This window comes from Saxophila tyrrhenica, assembly GCF_035928015.1.
Source record: "Saxophila tyrrhenica strain CCFEE 5935 chromosome Unknown scaffold_9, whole genome shotgun sequence".
Lineage (NCBI taxonomy): Eukaryota > Fungi > Ascomycota > Dothideomycetes > Mycosphaerellales > Extremaceae > Saxophila > Saxophila tyrrhenica.
The window spans coordinates 384,125-402,159 of record NW_027041741.1 but is presented as its reverse complement, the minus strand read 5'-3'; the positions used below and the strand labels follow the sequence as shown (position 1 = coordinate 402,159).

At 56.9% G+C, this 18,035-nt stretch overlaps 6 protein-coding genes across 6 annotated transcripts; 4 read left to right on the top strand and 2 right to left on the bottom strand.

Moving 5' to 3' along the window:
* Window positions 1-554: 554 nt before the first annotated feature.
* On the top strand, window positions 555-2,456 carry LTR77_006078 (uncharacterized protein; the record flags this gene model as incomplete). The annotated part of the gene is made up of 3 exons (XM_064803320.1): window positions 555-614; window positions 661-974; window positions 1,031-2,456. 3 exons carry the CDS (start codon window positions 555-557, stop codon window positions 2,454-2,456), a joined length of 1,800 nt encoding a protein of 599 aa, XP_064658235.1.
* Window positions 2,457-3,232: 776 nt separating this feature from the next.
* On the top strand, window positions 3,233-4,693 carry LTR77_006077 (uncharacterized protein; the record flags this gene model as incomplete). The annotated part of the gene is made up of 2 exons (XM_064803319.1): window positions 3,233-3,278; window positions 3,438-4,693. 2 exons carry the CDS (start codon window positions 3,233-3,235, stop codon window positions 4,691-4,693), a joined length of 1,302 nt encoding a protein of 433 aa, XP_064658234.1.
* A 267-nt stretch (window positions 4,694-4,960) lies between these two features.
* On the top strand, window positions 4,961-7,487 carry LTR77_006076 (uncharacterized protein; the record flags this gene model as incomplete). The annotated part of the gene is made up of 11 exons (XM_064803318.1): window positions 4,961-4,997; window positions 5,216-5,815; window positions 5,873-5,983; window positions 6,145-6,414; window positions 6,470-6,528; window positions 6,580-6,702; window positions 6,760-6,828; window positions 6,886-6,936; window positions 6,993-7,098; window positions 7,161-7,231; window positions 7,320-7,487. 11 exons carry the CDS (start codon window positions 4,961-4,963, stop codon window positions 7,485-7,487), a joined length of 1,665 nt encoding a protein of 554 aa, XP_064658233.1.
* Window positions 7,488-7,797: 310 nt separating this feature from the next.
* On the bottom strand, window positions 7,798-9,711 carry LTR77_006075 (uncharacterized protein; the record flags this gene model as incomplete). Its single annotated transcript, XM_064803317.1, has 1 exon — window positions 7,798-9,711. One exon carries the CDS (start codon window positions 9,709-9,711, stop codon window positions 7,798-7,800), a length of 1,914 nt encoding a protein of 637 aa, XP_064658232.1.
* A 478-nt stretch (window positions 9,712-10,189) lies between these two features.
* LTR77_006074 (uncharacterized protein) lies at window positions 10,190-11,194 on the top strand (the record flags this gene model as incomplete). The annotated part of the gene is made up of 2 exons (XM_064803316.1): window positions 10,190-10,701; window positions 10,771-11,194. The coding sequence occupies 2 exons, from the start codon at window positions 10,190-10,192 to the stop codon at window positions 11,192-11,194; spliced, it is 936 nt and encodes a 311-aa protein (XP_064658231.1).
* A 424-nt stretch (window positions 11,195-11,618) lies between these two features.
* On the bottom strand, window positions 11,619-13,508 carry GBP2 (g-strand binding protein; the record flags this gene model as incomplete). The annotated part of the gene is made up of 6 exons (XM_064803315.1): window positions 11,619-11,900; window positions 11,951-12,447; window positions 12,505-12,556; window positions 12,603-12,755; window positions 12,808-12,901; window positions 13,189-13,508. 6 exons carry the CDS (start codon window positions 13,506-13,508, stop codon window positions 11,619-11,621), a joined length of 1,398 nt encoding a protein of 465 aa, XP_064658230.1.
* Window positions 13,509-18,035: the final 4,527 nt, after the last annotated feature.

The window sequence follows — 18,035 nt, the reverse complement described above, 5'->3', positions numbered from 1 at the left end:
CGTAGCGTCATGAAATACACCAGTTATCGTGCTCCAAGGTATGTATCCAACGACCGCCTTCTCTAGCGCGCGGACCGCACCCATCTAGGTTCTTGAGTAGAGATGCAGTCACTGAGCCACACGGGAAGCGGACAAGTGTGTGGAACGCGGTCAGCAAGATGAGGTTAAGGGTAGTGTTCTTTTTCCTTTCACCATGGAATGGCGAGTTACGGCATGCATCCATGAGCACTGCGCAGGAAAGGTGAGGCGAGGGTGCAATGGCAGGACGCCAAGGTAGGGTGTTGGTGCGAACAGTTCGTTCACGGCAAGCAATCACACTGGATACTTGTGCTCTCCTGTTTGCCATTCTTTGCTGCGTTGAATTCTTATTCCCTGAGTGGTCAGTCATCTAGCCGCCCTTTAGTGACCAGAACGACCTAGAAGCTTTTCTTTTCGATCTTCACGTGCGTCCGGGCTCGCTCGCTGGTGCTGCCTTGCTAAATCTCACACCTTGTCTGGCACCTACCACTTCGACATCACTCCTTGACAATCACAACTCCAACCGCACTGCGACGATGGCAAAGAAGCAGTTTGAAGATCTTCCTGAGGACGTCAAGGGACTCATAGTTGAGAAGGTACGTTTTCCACCACCTGCAGGAGGTATTAGGCTGACGCAACCAGGTCCTCCGCCCCACCGACCTCGTCAACCTCTGCCTGGTCAACAAACAACTGCACACTCTCGCCGTGAAACCACTATGTCGGACCGTTCACCTCGAACTGGGCTCACCCAGCGACTCTCGCCTCTCCGCCTTCTTCAGCCCGAAGAACATCGGCCTCCCGTACATACGATCGATATGGCTCCACTCGGCCCATACAAAGAAAGGATCTGGACTGATACAGCAAGCAAAGCTTATGTTACGCATGCTGCTAGAGTTCCTGCCGGAGAATATCCTTGAGGAGCTGAGGAGTGAGGTGCCGGAACTTCAGGAGATCAAGTCAGTAAGCCTCGTCGGAAGATCGAAAACGAATGCTGACAACCATGGAACTGTAGCTGGTGTGCCTGGCCTGCGCTCAGCGCCGAGAATGTGCTCATGCTTTACCACAAACAGCGGAAGATGAAGTGGTTAGAGGCCATGGAGCTCGACCGCAACGTCCTGCCGGTTCTGCAGAAGCACGAAGGGTTGCGGAAGGACATGTTTGCCAGTGCTCGGAACCTGCGTTTATTCTTAGGGACCTGGGCCATTCTGAACCTCGGCGGCTTCCTGGTCACCAATATGAAGGACACTCTGGAAACACTGATCGTCCACTGCAACTTCGATCAGATTCAGGACACCGGCCGTCGGTCTACAACTCGGAATCTGAACGACAGTGCCACCGCACCTGGTCTGTTGACACGCACCATCTTCAGTTCGATGCTGCCGTTCGACAAGTGCGAACCGTTGCAGAATCTGACTAGACTGGATCTGCACTGTGTCGGATTGCGCTTCTGTGAGGAGACGTGGTGCAAAGTCATCAACTTCAGGAGCTTGAAGGAGCTCAGCATATACTTCTGCTCTGCAGCAGATAGTCTACTCGCCAGGCTTAGCACGATGGCACACCTGCCTACTGCACTGAAGTCACTCACCCTTCACCACTCAGATAACGATGAGCATGAGGCCTTGACCGCGCTAGATGGCCTTCTCCACCTCATCAATGGTCTCGAAACGCTCATCATCGACATGTGCGGAGTGGATGCCCTCCCAGCCGCCCGGGGCATCACACGCCAGAAGACCAGTCTGCGTATCCTCTCGGTCCACTGTGTAGAAATCGGACCAGACCGAGAAGACGATACCACAAGCGGCCGGGAACTAGTCTACTCCAACGGCGACTTCCTCAAAATCTGCAAGGCGAACGCATCACTGATCGAGCTCTCCTGCGCCTGGCCAGCCGCCAGCTTGCTTAGCGACACAAACGGCGACTGGGTACAATGGGAAATCGCCTGCTCCTTCCTCCGTCACCTCGTGACCCTCCATCTCTCCACCTGGCCCAGCACAAACAGCCTCAAGAAGGTCGTATTCCTACCGCGCAACATCTACGACTCGCTCCTCCGCTGCTTCGCACAAAGCCTCCTCGTCGAATTCAACCGCCCGGCCCCGCCCGTATTCGAAGACGACAGCGACCCGGAGCAAACCGCGGCTCGCGAAGCCAAACTCCTCGCTCAACCCTCCCACCTCCGCGTCATCGCCTTCGGCGTCCACCACAACGTCTTCGAGAGGCGGGAGTCGAAGAACATGATCTGCTTCCTGCGCAGCACATCTCGTGATGCTGAAGGGCGGGAGCAGACGTTCGCTGCGACGCTGAACTGCTGTTTGAGGAAGTTTGTTGAGCCGCGGAGTACGGTGCTGGAGATCCCTTCGGAGATCCGGACGGATGTGCGGGCGCCGGGGGAGGAGGAGGAGCGAGCGCCTAGGATTTTTGGGTGGGGGGATGATGAGTAGGTCTTTGGTGATTTGGTGGGTGGGGGAGGTTGGAGCTCTGGTGCGACTTGCTGACAGGTCACGGGTGACTTTTAGCCCGCGTAGGATGCGGTTGGAAGAAGTTGCAAGTCTTCAGGGCTTCCCGGGTGTGATCTGGTGACGCTGGGATAGGATATAGTCTTTGCAATGTGACGGATCAGGAAAGGCTCGTTGCTGCAATTGCAGAATGTTGGCAATGCGTTGGTTGAGCAGAAGCGGTGGCAGGACATCACGACAGCGCAGCGATGGCTCAGAGAAATCTGGAGGGGCGGTTGGTTCTGCCAGGACATCGATTGGCTTTCTGTCACATACTAGAGGGGCTTCTTGAGGGCGACAGATAGCTAAGGTATGCATTCTCTCACCTCGCACCCAGGACCCTCGTAGGGAGACGCTGTCGAACAGTGCCTGCTCCTGTCGCCCTTCGCCGTCCCTTCGACCACTGACTTCTCGCTCTCTTGTAACCTGTACCTGTACTTCGCGGCGAGAACACTAGATCGATAGCCACGCATCAAATACGCCACATAACAGACGACAGATCAAAGCTGTAGTCACGTCCAAAAAGCCCTCCTACCCTCCTACCCTCGTCTCGAGGAGCGCTGCCAAGACACGAATCCTACGGGGCTGACGAGATCGCATCCACCAAGCAACCGGTCACTCGTCACTTCGAAAGGGATCTTAGAAAGACTGCTTCCTCCGTTCGGACGTCTGGTGGGCGCACGTAGGGTTCCAACGGCCAACGGCGGCGCATTGGTTGCAAGATGAGGTCTGCTAAGACTACGGTGACTGCGGCCTTCTTTCTCGTGCGTAAGGTGGGTGTTACGTGACTCGGATCATTATACGGGAAGAAGTATATAGACTCTTGTCTTTTTGGATGTTTTGCGAGGTAAGGAAGGATTTCTCTCTTCTATCTGTCTATCTGTCTTATCACTTTCCTCGTTTCGAAAATGACTACGTCGGGACAAGTCCATGTGATCGCCAAATCTAACATCGGCTCCCACACCACCGTCCCCTTCACCACAATCCCCGTTCCGCTCCGAGATGGCCAAGTCCGCATCCGCAGCGCCATGATCTCCTTAACGAACAACAACCTCTCCTACGCCCAACTCGGCACCCCGTTCAAATGGTGGGACGCCTATCCCGTCCCCTCTTCCCTGCCGGCTCCATACAACGATCGCGATGCCTGGGGTATCGTGCCAGCATGGGGATATGCGGAGGTAGTGGAGAGTAAAGTCCCAGGACTCGAGGAAGGGGTGCTTGTTTGGGGATTCTGGGCAACGGGGGATCTGCCTATTGACTTTCAGATGGAGAAGGTGGAGGGGGTGGAGGGGCAGTGGGTGGAGGTTAGTTCCGCGAGGGCGGGGTTGATGAGTTTGTACAACCGCTACTTCGTGCGGGATGGGAGGACGAGGCTACAAGGGTTGGGGGAAGGGGAGGTGGAGAAGATGGAGTGGGAGACGGCTGTGAGACCGGTGTGGGAGGCTGGTTATTTGCTTAATCATGCGATCTTTGGGAGGGAACATATCCATCCTTCTGGGGAAGGGGAATGGAGCTTAAAGGATGCGAGCTTAAAGGACGCGGTTGTCGTTAGTCTTGCGGCTTCGGGGAAGACTGCCCTCGCGTTCGCGGAGGCGGCGGTGTGTGGGCGGGAAACTGGGGAGGGGCCATTGGGGTTTCTGGCCGTTACGTCTGCTGGGAAGAAGGGGTTAGTGCCGGAGGGAAAAAGTCCGACAATGACAGTGGAGTACGCGAGGATGGCGGAGGAGAGCACGATGGAGTGGATCGAGGCTCAGCGGCCGAAGAAGATCGTGTTGGCCGACTTTGGCGGACGAGGGAGCTCGCTGCAGGACTTGCATCAGGCGCTCGCTCAGCGGTTTGATGGGGTCGAGATCATGGTCATCGGTGTAGGAGGGAACCCGGAGATCAGGACTGCTGAGCAGTTGGGGCAGTGGGCACAGCAGAACGCGATGAACTCCAGCTTCGAGCGGATCAGGATGAATACTTCTGGTGTTCGAGAGACGCTGTTGAAGAATGGAGATGCTAATGCCTACTTCCAGGGCGTTGATGAGGCATGGGGTCGCTTTCGGCAGAGTAGCTGCGTGAGCGACTTGAAGCTTCAGCTGGGCCACGGCATTGCTGGGGATGATGGGTTTGAAGGGGGATGGACGGCGATTTGCGAAGGAAGGGTGAAGAGCGATGTTGCCATGGCGTATAGAGTTTAGATCGAGGTGGCTGGTGTAGTCGAGATGGAAGCTCTTGGTTGACTTCAGGTTGTTCTCCACAACTGCAGTCGAGCACATCCTTGTCGTCGCAAAACCGGCTTGCAGCTGGTGGAGCGGACAAGGATTCAGCGCCACACCCAAGTGATGTCACTCAGGGCGAAGAGAAGACCTCTGTCGCGTTTGTTGGAGACGGAGGTATACAGACTGTTCAATTGGACGTGTTGTTGAACTGTCCCTCCATCGCCTATTGTTTACAGTATTGACGACATGGAAGACCTCAAGAAGCAGAACGCACAACTCCAAGGTGAGCTCCATCGACCCCCAATACCAGTCCGTGCCTCCCTGTGGCGGTCGTACAGGAATCTGGAACCCGGGACGCCCTCGAGCGCGTGCATGTGCATGGGTCTCGGGGGACGTCATGTCTTCATCTTGAGAGCTGTATTCAAGTCGTCTCGCCTCATTGTCACAACTATCATTGAAGCACCACATTTCCACGAAACACTAGCTAACACCATCCACCAGAGGGAGTCGGCAAGATCAAAATGGTAGACAACGACCTCAAGAAGAGCCCGGCGGCCAAAGCCCCAGCTTCATCAGCACAAAAGTCCACTCCCAAACCCGCTGGATCCACGCCCGCGAAGTCCGCGACGAGCACACCTTCCAAAGCTCCTGCGGCGGCGAAGAAGCCAGCGCCCAGCACGCCAGCATCGTCTGCGCAGAAGACCGCTGGATCGGCCGCCAAACCAGCGTCTTCTGCTGCTAAGCCCGCTACCTCGCAGGCGTCCGGCGGAGCCAAGCAGCCCGCACAGCCGGCGCAGAAATCTATGCCACAGAGGCCGAAGCCCCAGCGGGCACCGTCTAGTCACTCGGCCATTGGCTCGAAGAAGCCTGTCCCTGCGCAGGTGAAGCCTCAAGGCCAGAAGGCTCCTTCTGTCGCGGGCTCTACGGCTTCTGGTCCGGCGAAGACTGCTTCTTCGACTGCGAGTAAAGCTTCAGCTCCCGCGAAGAAGCCCGCGCCTGCGCAAGTGAAGCCGCAGACTCAAACGGCTCAGAACAAGGCTAGCTCTACGCCGGCGAAGAAGCCTGCGGGCGCTGCTGGGGGTGCTGCGCAGAAACCTGCTGGTTAGTAATTCCCAGCTTCTCGGAAGACGTTTGATAGTATGCTAATATATTGCCCAGGCACCGCCCAAAACACCGTAAACAAGACTGCCGACACAGCAACCGGCGCCGTCGGCAAGGGCACCGACACCGCCACCTCCGGCGTCAACAAGACCACAGGCGCCGCAACCGGTACGTCCACGTCCTCCTCGTATCTGCCCGCACACATGGACTTCTCCGCCTCCCAGTCCCAAGTCCTCTCCATGCTCCCCTCGTGGCTCACATCCCGCTGGGCGGCCGCCGAGTCCGCGCATCCCGGTTTTGGAAGTTCCGCCAATGCTGACGCTCAGCAGGTGCCGTCGACAAAGCGTCCGGGGGCAAAGCCGCGCCGGTGACGAAGAAGACGAACCAGGTTGCTGGCGGGGCGACGAAGACGGCTGGTGGTGCGGCGAAGGGAGCGACGAACACAGCTGGGGGTGCTGCGAAGGGGGTGGGCGGGACGGCGAGTGGGGCGGTGGGGAACCTTGCGAACACGGGGAAGGATACGGCCGGGGCGGTTGGAAGGGGGGATGTCAAGGGGGCGGCTGGGGGTTTGGCGAAGGGGACGGGGCAGACTGTTGCTGGTGAGTGACATCGTTATGCGTCGATGTGAATGGTTGAGGCTGACTGCTGGAACAGGCGCTGGCAAAGGCGTTGACAACACCGTGTCTGGCGTTGGCGATGGCGTCGGAAACACTGTAAGCCTTCCTTCCGTGTGATCTGGAGATATGCGCTGACGCCGCTTCTAGGTTGGCGGCGCTGGCAAGAACGTTGGAGACACTGTCGGCGGTCCAGTCGGCAAGACTGTCGGCGACACTACAGGAAACGTAGGCAAGACGGGAGCCGCAGCCACGAAGGGCGTTGGCAAGACCGTAAGCAGTCCTCGTACCTTGACCCTCATGCACTTCTTTGCTAAAATGTGTAACCAGGTTGGAGACACAACCGGCGCCCTAGGCAAAGGCGACGTCAGCGGTGTCGCATCCGGCGCTACCGGTGGTGTAAATCTCCCTTGCCCCAACACGCCCTCCATTGCAAGCTAACACTCCCTGAAACAGGTCGGCGACACAGTCTCCGGCACCGGCAAAGGCGCAGGCGACACCATCGAAGTAAACCTCTCTACCCCCGACAAATGTAAACACAACTCACTAATATACCTTCACAGGGCGTCGGCGACAGCGTCGGCGGCTACATCCCCAACAAGCGCGTTGGCGGTGCAGTGTCGGGCGTCGGAAAAGGCGTTGGCGATACTTTGACCGGTGTTACTGGCGGTACGTCACCAACCTCAATCCACAACTATGGTGAAGACCATGCTAATAAACGGGATTGATAGGCGTCGGCGACGGCGTAGGCAAGATCGGCAAAGGCGACGTCGTCGGCGGCGTGGGCTCTACAGTCGGAGGCGTAAGTACCCAATCTCTCCCCACCATTCCACCCTCACCTCTCCTCATTCATCCTCTCTTCTCTTCGTGTACTAACGTATTCTGTATAGGTGGGCAAAGGCGTCGGCGGCCTGGCCTCAGGCGTCTGGGGCGGCGTTTCGGGCAAGAACCAGAAGCAGAAGGACGAGGCTGCCGCGAAGCAGGAGGCGGGTGAGGCTGGTGGGGAGGGTGAAGGTGAAGGGGAGGGAAAGGAGGAGGGGGGGAAGGGGTTCTTTTAGGGGCATGCTGGACGATTGAAGAAAGGAAAGGGAAGAAGGGAGATTTGGAAAAGTACTTGTAATCTGGCGCGTGGGTGTGTTGGGAGATAGGTAGTTCGTGACAAAGGCTCAGTTCGGCTGGTTCAAACGTTTTCAAGTGGTTGATTGAACGTTGCAGTCGTACTCAGTACTTCAGTACTATCATAGTCGCTGCTGGCTCTCAGTACTAGCGGGTGTGTTTTCGCGCCAACCGAGGACAAATAATCCTCCCGCAACATGTCCTCAGATCGTTCAGGTGAGTGGCCTTATTCTCATCCGTCGTCCTCATCCCTCACATATCAAGCAACTCCTCCGCATAATCATCCAAAGTAACCACCCGAAACCGCTCCCCCCACTGCTCCCGCCACCCCTTCCTCGTATACCCCGCCGAAATATTCCGACTCCAACTCACCAACTCAACCCTCCAACCCTTCCGCAGCGCCCGCTCCGCCATCGCCATGAACCCCTCGCTATACTCCGCCTGCGCCGCGTCCCCGGTCGCCAAGACAATCGTCGACGGCGTCTCGGCATCCACCACGCTCTCCAGAATCTTCAGATGCAAAATCTCGTCCACGCCCTGCTCGATCATCTTCGCGGGCGCGTATTGCGGTGCGGTCGTTTCCGAGCCGCTGCCGCCGCCGTTGACCAAAGCTACATTGTTCGACGCAGGCGCTTTCGCGCGCCACCGGACGCCGTAGCGGTCGTGTTCTTTGAAGAAGATTTGGCGCTCCGTCAGCTCGCGAGCCTTGTGTACTTTTTCAAGTATGCTGCACTCGTAGCCGACGGCTTTCGCCTTGTCAAAGGCAGGCTGCCAGGGCGTGGAGCCGGCGAGGACTCGTTTGGCCACTGGTCGCCTGCGTTCCATCAACAGGGCGAGGGCGTCGAAGGACATGTCTGCGTGGGGGAGCTGGGTCCAGGGTGGAATGCCGCGGGAGCGTTTCAGCTGGTCGTTGAAGCCGATGAAGATGTTGCTGGCGTCGACGAAGACGTGGATTCCATTTGGATCGTTGTTGTGGGTGGTGAGGTTCATGGGCGAGACGAGGTACTTGCGGTCTTCGTAAAACTCTCCTATGAGTTTCATGAGAAGCGCCCAGTGCCTGTCCTCGCCGGAGCGAACGATCATAGGCTGAATGAATGAAGGTTTCTTTGGTGGTAGTGATGCCGGTGCGACTGCGTGCGAGGGTGGAACGATCTGCTTCTGCTGGGTCTTGTGATGCGGTCCTACAGTCGCAGGGACGAACTGAAGGGTAGCTGGGTCGGAAACATGTCCAGATGGTGTCGATGGTGGATGCTGCGAGGCCACTGCAGCGGGTTTAGTTGGCCGAGCAGGCTGTGCAAGTGGTACAACAGGCTGCGAGTTGTGTCTGGCAGGAGTGCCGCGAGTGTGTAAAGTCCCTCCATTCGGCACATTCTCCTTCTGCTGAGTGAAAGCATTTTTGTTATTCTGCTTAGCAGACTCAAGCGCTTCTCTAGCCGTCTTTGCAGCTGCTAGAAGCGGATCTGGTCCAGACGGCGTCACGACCTTCCCAGAAGCATCTCGCTCTCGCAGGCTGTAGACTTTTGTCGGAGTGGCATTGACAGCATGTGAGCTCGCCTTCTTCGCCGGAGCCTTGCGTGGAACAATGTCGGCCTCGGACTCAGAATAAGCGGCTGCAACTCTCTTGGGAAGCACCTCAGCTTCAGCAGCCTCCTTAGCCCTCCTCTCTCGCCGGTTCTTCTTCTTCCGTTGCGATTTCGTAAGAGTTGGGCTTTCAGGTATTATCGAGCTGTCACTAACAGTCTCCCCGCCCTGCTCTTCAGTATCGCTGAGGTTCTGCCATCGCACATTCCGCTTCCAAGCTGACGCAGGAATGAAGGGAGCAGCTCCGTCGGAAGCGTAGTCGGTCTTGGTGGTGAAGTATTGGGGTGCTGATTCGGCTGGTCGATTGGGTTGTGCTGGCTGTACTGCCGGCGCTGGCGAATTGACCGGTGTGCCGAGATACTGAAATATCTTGCTGAAGTCGCCTAATGCTGCCTTTCGAGTAGCGAAGTCTCTGCTCTCTATATCACTGCCGCCCTCCTCGTCCAACCCTGACCTGGTAGGCTCGTCTTTGTCTCCATTGTCGGTGTGTTGGCCAGCGAGCGTGCCTTGTTGAAATGATAGTGAATTGACGAGGTCAAGCACGTGGGAAAAGTCCCAATGGTGCGACTGAGTTGTCGCGGTCATGTAATGCTAGCGATTGCGTGCTCTGAGAGGCACGGCTTAGGTGGTGGTTGGTATGGTGGCGGCGGACAAGGTACTAGCTGAGAGTGAGCGCTGTCCATGTAGGGTATGCAGTGAGCACGAACTGTTTCAATCGTTTTCGCATTGCGGTATGCGATGTCAATGCAGGTGGTTGAAGAGTGCAAGAAGTAAATCCATAAAGGTAGAGCAGTCATCGATAGGTGAGCTCGGCTTTGTGGCAATCGCGTGGGATGATCACGTGGTCGCTCTTTCACTCCAATTTCATCTGACCTCACTTCCAATATGCTCTTGGCCACTATCAAATATGTACATGATTTAACGGCCGCTTACGATACGATGAGCGAATGAGAGGCCCCACGATGTCTGCCCCGTAGATAGCTACTTCCCACCCTCTTCCCGCCCTGAGCCAGATTGCTTCTTACTTGCGGAGGACCGCGAAGAACCTCTAGGAGAACTGAGCATGTCCAGCGCAGCAGACTTCTGGTCTGGCTACGTATCGGGAGCAATAGGCATCCTGGTCGGAAACCCCCTCGACCTAATCAAGACCCGCCTCCAAGCCGGCACCCCCTCCCCAACCCCCAGCTCTCCTCTTCCGTCCGGACCACCCCCCAACCTCCCCTACCCCAAACACCTCACCACCTGGACCACCGGCGCCGCGGCCCCCATCCTCGGCTACGGCGCCCTCAACGCCCTGCTCTTCGTAACCTACAACCGCAGCCTCGCGCTCCTCTCCACGGGAACCCTCTCCCAGCTCCCGGACCACCCCTCCGAGACCAGTGTCTGGGCCGCAGGTGCATTAGGAGGACTGGCGATCTTCTTCGTCTCGGCGCCGACGGAGCTGGTCAAGTGTCGGGCGCAGGTGAGTCGGCCGGCAAGGTCGAGCTGGGAGGTGACGAGGGAGTTGTGGCGGGATGGAGGGGTGAGGGGGTTGTATATGGGGGGCGGGGTGACGAGTGTGAGGGATGCGGTTGGGTATGGGTTTTAGTAGGTTGAGTTAGGTATGATCGCCAATGCAGAATGTGATGCTGAGTATGCGTGTAGTTTCTGGAGTTACCATCTCAGCAAGCAAGCTGCGTTGAGCGAGGGCGACAGCCACAAACAGCACGCTGTGAAGATCTTGCTCTGTGGCGGTCTTGCTGGTGTGGTGACGTGGGCGTCCATCTTCCCGTTGGATGTCATCAAGACTCGCGTGCAGACCTGGGATCTGGTATCGAGGTCTCGTCCAGCTTCGGCAGCCAGTGGTGAAAGCCAGCCTCTGCTTCGAAGTCAGCCAGCAGCACCGAATCCAAGCATCGTTTCTGACAGGCCGAGTACGTACCACATCGCCAGCACCACCTACCGCAGCGAAGGCATCAGCGTCTTCTTCCGTGGTCTGGGCATCTGCAGTGCCAGAGCCTTCTTCGTCAACGCTGTGCAATGGGCTGTCAGTATCTCCATCCACTCCAACTTACCACACAAGCACTAAACAATTATAACAGGTATACGAGTGGATGATGAATCTGCTAGCTTCATGACGTTGCTACCTATCTGCTACTCAACAAGCAAGCGTGCAGTCCGGGCGTGCAAACATCCAGCATAGTCAGACATGTGCAGATCGCATATCAGTAGCTCTCCCATCTTTTGAATTGAATCAATCACAGCCCGTCGAGAGAAGTCGCAAGAAGTCCCGCCTAGTGTTACAGACAAGAAAGTCGCTTTTTCCGCTGAAAGCCGTGATGGGAGACGTAGGGCATCGCTGGCCGCTCTGATATGCATGAAACGTTCCGTATGGTACAGACCATGCCGCTGGTGGGAGCCAGTAGCAGTCGTAGTCGAGGATGATGAAGGTGGACGTGTGCGTCGGCAAGGTCGAGGACGATGTCATTGCTGTCCGGTGGCGGCGGGAGACCTTACATGATCTGGTCTTGCATGCCTCCAGTCGCCTCCTGGCCCTCCATGTTGTCACCACCCTGGTTGAGGTACTTGACGTAGGAGAGTCCGAGAGGACGCCCGCCGTAGGTGTAGCCCTGGAACTTCGCAATGGCAGTCTCAGCGTCCTCCTGGTTGGCGAACTCAACGACGCCGGTGCCGCGAGAGCGACCGTTCGGTTCGTACTGGATCTCGGCGCGCTCGACTTTGGCGATCGTGGTGAAGAGCTCGACCAGGTCCTCGTTGCTGGTGGACCATGGCAACTGTGTCTCGTTAGCTTGTGTGTATGATGTGAGGGCTCTGGAAGACTTACGTTGCGGACGTAGATGGTTGGGCTCATCTCAGTGCCGGACGTCGCGAAGTCGGTGAAGGGGTTCGGCTGAGCAGCAGGGGCTGGGGCAGGGGCGCTGTAGCCACCACCGCCTGCACCACCTCCGTATCCACCGCCAAATCCGCCACCTCCCTGGTATCCGCCGCGACCACCGCCATAGCTTCCTCCGAATCCGCCGCGACCTCCGAAGCCGCCGCCGAAACCTCCACGGGCTCCGTAGCCTCCACCTCCGTAGCCGCCACGGAACGGCATGCCACCGCCGAATCCACCGCGACCACCACCATAGCCTGGTCCGGCTCCTGCCCCGGCGTAGCGGTCTTCGCGAACTTCGAGGACTCTACCCTGCCAGTCATAGCCGTTGAAGTGAGCGATCGCGTTCTGAGCGTCGTCTGGGTTGTCGAAGGCGACGATGCCGGAGCCCTTGGGGTGGCCGTCGGGGCCGATGTGGACGTCTGCACGAATGACGGAGCCGACTTGAACTAATGATGAGGTCAGCGAGTGAGGCAGCGAGGATGAGGTTTGGAGCCTGTACATACCAGCTTGGCGGAAGAGGTCCTTGAGATCCTGCCAGCCGACAGTGTATGGAAGCTACAATGGTCAGTATTCTGTGTTGGAGGGGGATAGGATCACAAACGTTGGAGACGTAGATCTGACGTCCACCGCCCCCCATTCCGCCTCCCATGCCTCCGCCGTATCCGCCGCGGAAGCCTCCACGACCTCCGTATCCGCCGTCGAATCCGCCGCCGCGCGGTGGGCCGGACTGGAACCGTGGCTCCGTCTCGCGGTCCTAATGACGTCAGTGAAATGATCTCGTAGCAAAGTTTGAAGATTGCACTTACTTCGCGCACGTAGACGAGGCGCCCGGCGAGGGGCCTGTTCGAGAGGGTGTTGATCGCGGCCTGTGCCTGCTCTCTAGTTGCGTACTCAACAATTCTGCAGAGGAAGTCAGTGAATTTGCCAGTGAGCTGAAGTGAGCAAACAAGACTTACCCGCATCCCTACACAATGGACAAAAAACCTATCCGTCAATTATCTGTCCCTCAATACCACGGAAGCCAGGTTTCTAGCCATGACACCTAATTACCTTGCTCATCCCGTTCGGAAGTAGGAGGACGTCCGCGAATAGTACATCGCCGGCTGTGTGGCAGTTAGTCTCTGTGGCATGCGAGGGAAAAGGTGTGAAGCTTGCCTTCTTTCATGAACTCTTTGAGTGCGACCCACTTGACGTCGTACGGGAGGTTGCCGACGTAGACACGGCGCTCTTGCTGAGAGGACTCGCGGATATTAGACATCATCTCGGCCTTCTGCTGTGCGCGGTCTTCGAAGGAGCGGACTGGTGGCGCGCGGCTGCGATCTCCGTAGGAATCGTACTTGCCGTTGACTGGCGAGCGAGAGCGACGGCTGTGGTACCTGTCGCGGGAGCGGGAGCGGCTGTCGTCGTAGCGGTTACGACGGGCGGGCGAGCGGCTGCGCGAGCGGCTTCTCCTCTGCCACGTTGGCCTGTTAGCCTTCAACCACGGGGGCTGTGGTGGGGTCGACATGATTGCGGTTTAGGAGAAGAAGAGGGTGGAGGAAAAATGAGGGTGGAAGCATTTGCTGTCAAGGTATTGTTGCCAAGGCCAGGGGTCCAAGCGCCAGACAACCGCCACCCATAGACAACACCACCGGCGGCGCCAGTACAGTCACTGCTAATGGTGGCGGAGGTTGTCGCCAGCGCGGAGAAGAGGCGCATCCAGACAACTTCAAGCACAAGCAGTCCATGTTCCATTCCAAAATCCCTGAGGCAGGACCACCGCGGGCACCAGTACAGCCACTGGTAGTGGTGGTAGCAGTATGTCGCCAGCGCAGAGAAGGACCGAGTCCAAACAACATCAAGAAAATCCAGTCCACGATTCATCCTCAGATCCCCGAAGCAGGGCCATCGCTGGCGCCAGTACAGCCAATGAAAAGACCTGATGTCCATGGTATTACTCCTCCAGAGAAGGAGTACGTCGGACCAGTACCACACATCGAGACACAGTCGAATGATGATAGCCAGAGTCCACCGTACCGCCACCACTCAGCCAAAGAAAAAGCAGAGCGGCCACCGCAGTCGGGGGCAAAGGTCGAACAAGCTGGACGTATGCTCTGAGAACACACCGCCTAACCTTCGACCCCGACTGAGACCATCATTGCCGGTATCGCTGGCAGCCTCATTTCCGCAAGGCGCAGGAGTGCAGTGGGGCAACAGCTATTGCCATGGCCATCCAAAGGCTGATGTGGCCTAGGAGAGCGGCGGCGGGCGACAGCAGTAACGTCTGCGGGAGTAGCATTCTGTCATGTGGTATTGCTGAGTCCTGAACCGTTCTCCAACAGGCTGTTGCTGGTGCCACACCTGCAGCGGCAATGGTATGTACCAGCATGGCTGGGGGGTATGGAATGTTCCCAGCCATCTCTTATATCTTGCTTTCCTTCTTGTCTCCTTTCCTCGGATCTTTCTCCTCTTGTTCGCATCTTCCAGTCCGAATTCGAGTCTCATGGGCCAGTACTCCGGTCGTGCAAGGTCAAGGCCAGAAAAGAAAAGCAAAAAAAAGGAAATGTCAAAAGTTTACTCACTTCGCGCGCCGGGCGGTAGTTGTCGTCTGTATGAATGAGTGTAAGCAAGGTATTCCAAACGAGTAGAAGTGTGATCCTCAAGCGCCAGGGTACAGGGCAAAGCCTGACTGAGTGCTGAGGGAAGGGTGAGGTGAGGTGAAGGGAGGAGACTTACCCATGGTGGTAACGCGTCTGTCCCTTGGTGAGGGTAAGGTGATGTGCAGCACGTTGCTCTGAGCTGGATTTCGGACGCGACAGGGGTCCTAGGCGTCCTGCGAATACATGTCAGTGTCAAGCTCCACCTCTGAGTGCGAGCGCGGGCGTCACATGCGGCTTGCGGCGCGAAGTCTTCTGAGCAAGGCAGGACGGCAGTCCATGGCGCGCTCCAATAGGATGCACCACAGGCCAAGTAGCCTCTGCGGTAGACTCGGTGGCCTGCGTCGCTATCGTCGATACGTGCGAGGCTGCATATGCGCATGCCTGCAGTATTAGACTGCCCTCACTCACAAGACCCACCCGGCAGGTTCACTGTGCTCTCGCGCTCGCGCCACTGCTCTTCCGCGGTCAGGCTGTTCACTTACACGAGGAGTGCCGGCGCACTGTGTGGGATGTGCAGCCGATGTAGGATGCGCGTTCGAGGGCGGTAGTGGCTGCTATTCCGCCGCGCGGTAGTGTCTTGTTGAGATGAGTGGACCACGGACGCAGAGCGAATGAGCTCGCGCGGTGGTGCTAGGGGATGGAGGGACAACGATGGTCGACGCGAGTTGTGCCGTCTACCAGGGTTGTTGGGTTGTGGTGGGTCGAGGGTGTGTGATGGTTGTGGGAGAGCAAAGCTCGAAGAGGCAGCTCGCCAAGCCCTGTTCACTTCTGCCCGACGAGCTTCCTCTGCCTTCGCCACCCGCGATTGGCCCTCCTCGCCCTTCTTTGAATCTCGTTTATGTACAAGTACCTCCTTCTATCTTACATGACCAGGCTCAGCTGCCAGACATCTCACTGGGAGACATCGTTGATATACCGACAGCGCGGACGCGTCGCTTCACTGCGTCTTCACCTGACACAGTTGCAGTGATGCCGTGCTCAACCACCGAGGCCTCCCTCAAGTCCTACATCGACAGCAAGAAGGACCTCACAGATGCCGAAAGATCACCCGAAGACCGCTGAACCAGACCGACGAGATGCGCCAGCCGCCAGCATGCAACGGGAGATAGCTGATAGCTGCTGCAGAACGGACTGAAAGCAATATTAAACAAGAGCCCTGGCGAACCTGGCTCATAATCATCCTGCAGTAGTTCACCACGACAGCGTTAGTCCCCTGTACGTTTCCCTCATCTCCAGTCCTCGGAGCCAACGGAAACGTCTCTACTCCATCACCACTCCAGACCTCATGCATTAGACGGTCTTACCGCCTGCTCCCCGTCTCCACATCATTCTATAGCGCTGCATATGTCGCGGGACATGGTTGACATTGACCATGAGATGAGGGATGGGCGAGTATTGGGCAGGGAGCGGTGCGCACATGGCAGGTGGCAAAACATCATGGTGGGTGCTGATAAGGGCCGATGACCAGCGGTGAACGCGTTGAAGGAGAGCAGTTGTACACCGGACATCGACAGAACGCATGTTGAGGAGCATCAAGGTACACCGCTTCGCGAGCTTTGTTGAAGTACCACCGGTCAGCACGAAGTAAGCTACGGCAGGGCTTTGTTCGATCACGCGCATAGGGCTGCTCCAATCCCCACTTCGATCATCCGGTGAGAGACAATCGCCTTGTGGCGTTCTTCGGGCAGCTGGGGTTTGCATATGCCCCAGTCACTAGAGCTCAACCCCCGGGGCGACGACAAGTAGACGGAGCAGCTGGTAATCGCTCCCTCAATCATTGGGAGCACGTCTTACGCGCCGTGCCAGCATCGACCCATGAAGACGAACGTCAAAGCGGAAGAATTATCCCATTAGCCCGGCGAAAATGTACCACGTTTTGGCTCCGCGGACTGATCTTGAGACAAAACTTGGCACCAGCCTTCAAAACAAGGACGAAAAGAGTGCCTGTGAGTAGTCCCATTTTCCTCTCCTCTGTCGCCTCTTCGGGGATTTTACCCTTCCCGTCGAACTTTGCCGTGTTTGCATCAATGAGCGGTACACACGCACGGCACTCTCCGCTCTACAACAGCAGCAGGTCGCGATCATCCGATGCTTCCTTTCGCGAATGCAACGTCAATCCGAATACCAGCTCGTATTACTCTCCTTCATCATCGAATGCGAGTTGAAGGGACAAAGAGACGACTTCTCCTTTTGCGGCGCTAACGCGATTGATTCAAGCATTGCAAGATGTTGAGTTCTTCCGATGGCGAAGCACGACGTACTCACAACTTCCTATGGCTATGATTGACCTCTGAAACAACAGCGTCTGGAGCAACTGCTTCTCGAATGCCACTCACTTCACACTTGACAACGATGCCGGGATCAGATGGAATGACAAAAGTATGCACGCATGTGTGTTGCAACAACATCAAGGATCGAATACGCGCCACCGAATGACTTCCGCACGCGTTCAGATCCCCGACAACCACAAAGAAGAGCGTTTCGAAGTCGCAACGAGTAAGACAAGTCGGCACGGCCACGAGGAGCAACACCTACGGCAAGGAAGAGGAGAACAATGTTCATCCGCAGCGGTGCGATGGTAAACGCCCACATATGGACGCGTCTGCCTACTCATCATGGACCTTGACTGAATGCGTTAGGCCTCCTCACCTCCGGTGCAGACGAGGGCCGTTTCAGGAGACTGAAGAGGTAGGACGACGTGACCGACATGACCGATCGTCCCATACGCAGCGACCATCCAATTTCCAGCCGCACCAAGAAGAGGAAGCACTCTCGTCTTCAAGTACTATGCTCTTCAGCGCTACCGATGTCCAACGCCATCGAAGCACAAGATCTTTCTTACTGTCCTGATGTTGGCGATTCGGGAGCTTTGCACGATCGCGATGCTCAAAGGCGCACACGCGCATACGACTTCTACAACAACAAGAACAAGGGCAATTACACCCTCTTCGTTTTACTCACACGCGCTTTGTTCCTCCGAGACCCAGAGCGGAACAGGCTCTGACAGTGGCTGCACACCCGTGAGCAATCAATACTGCCACGAGCATAGCGGATGGGAGCGGAAAACGATTACAAGGACAAGACACATGCTGCATCAACAAAGCAATGCCGGAGGCGACAAGGACTGACAAACGCTGCGCTGACTGCTGGAATCTCGACCACTCTTTCGGGCAGACCAGGTCGTCTCTTGACTTCCGATGACAACGAGGGCACGTGTGACAGCGTAGCAGAGTCAACACGCCTTGTCGAAGGTTTTAAATGCTTCGCTCATGGTGCACACGGACCTTTTTGACTTTGGGAGCTGTAAAAGGGCGACGCACGAGCAGATGCCTTCCCAAGACTACGGCTTATCTGTCGGTTAAGACGCCACGAAGTCACTTCAACAGTGGCTTCAG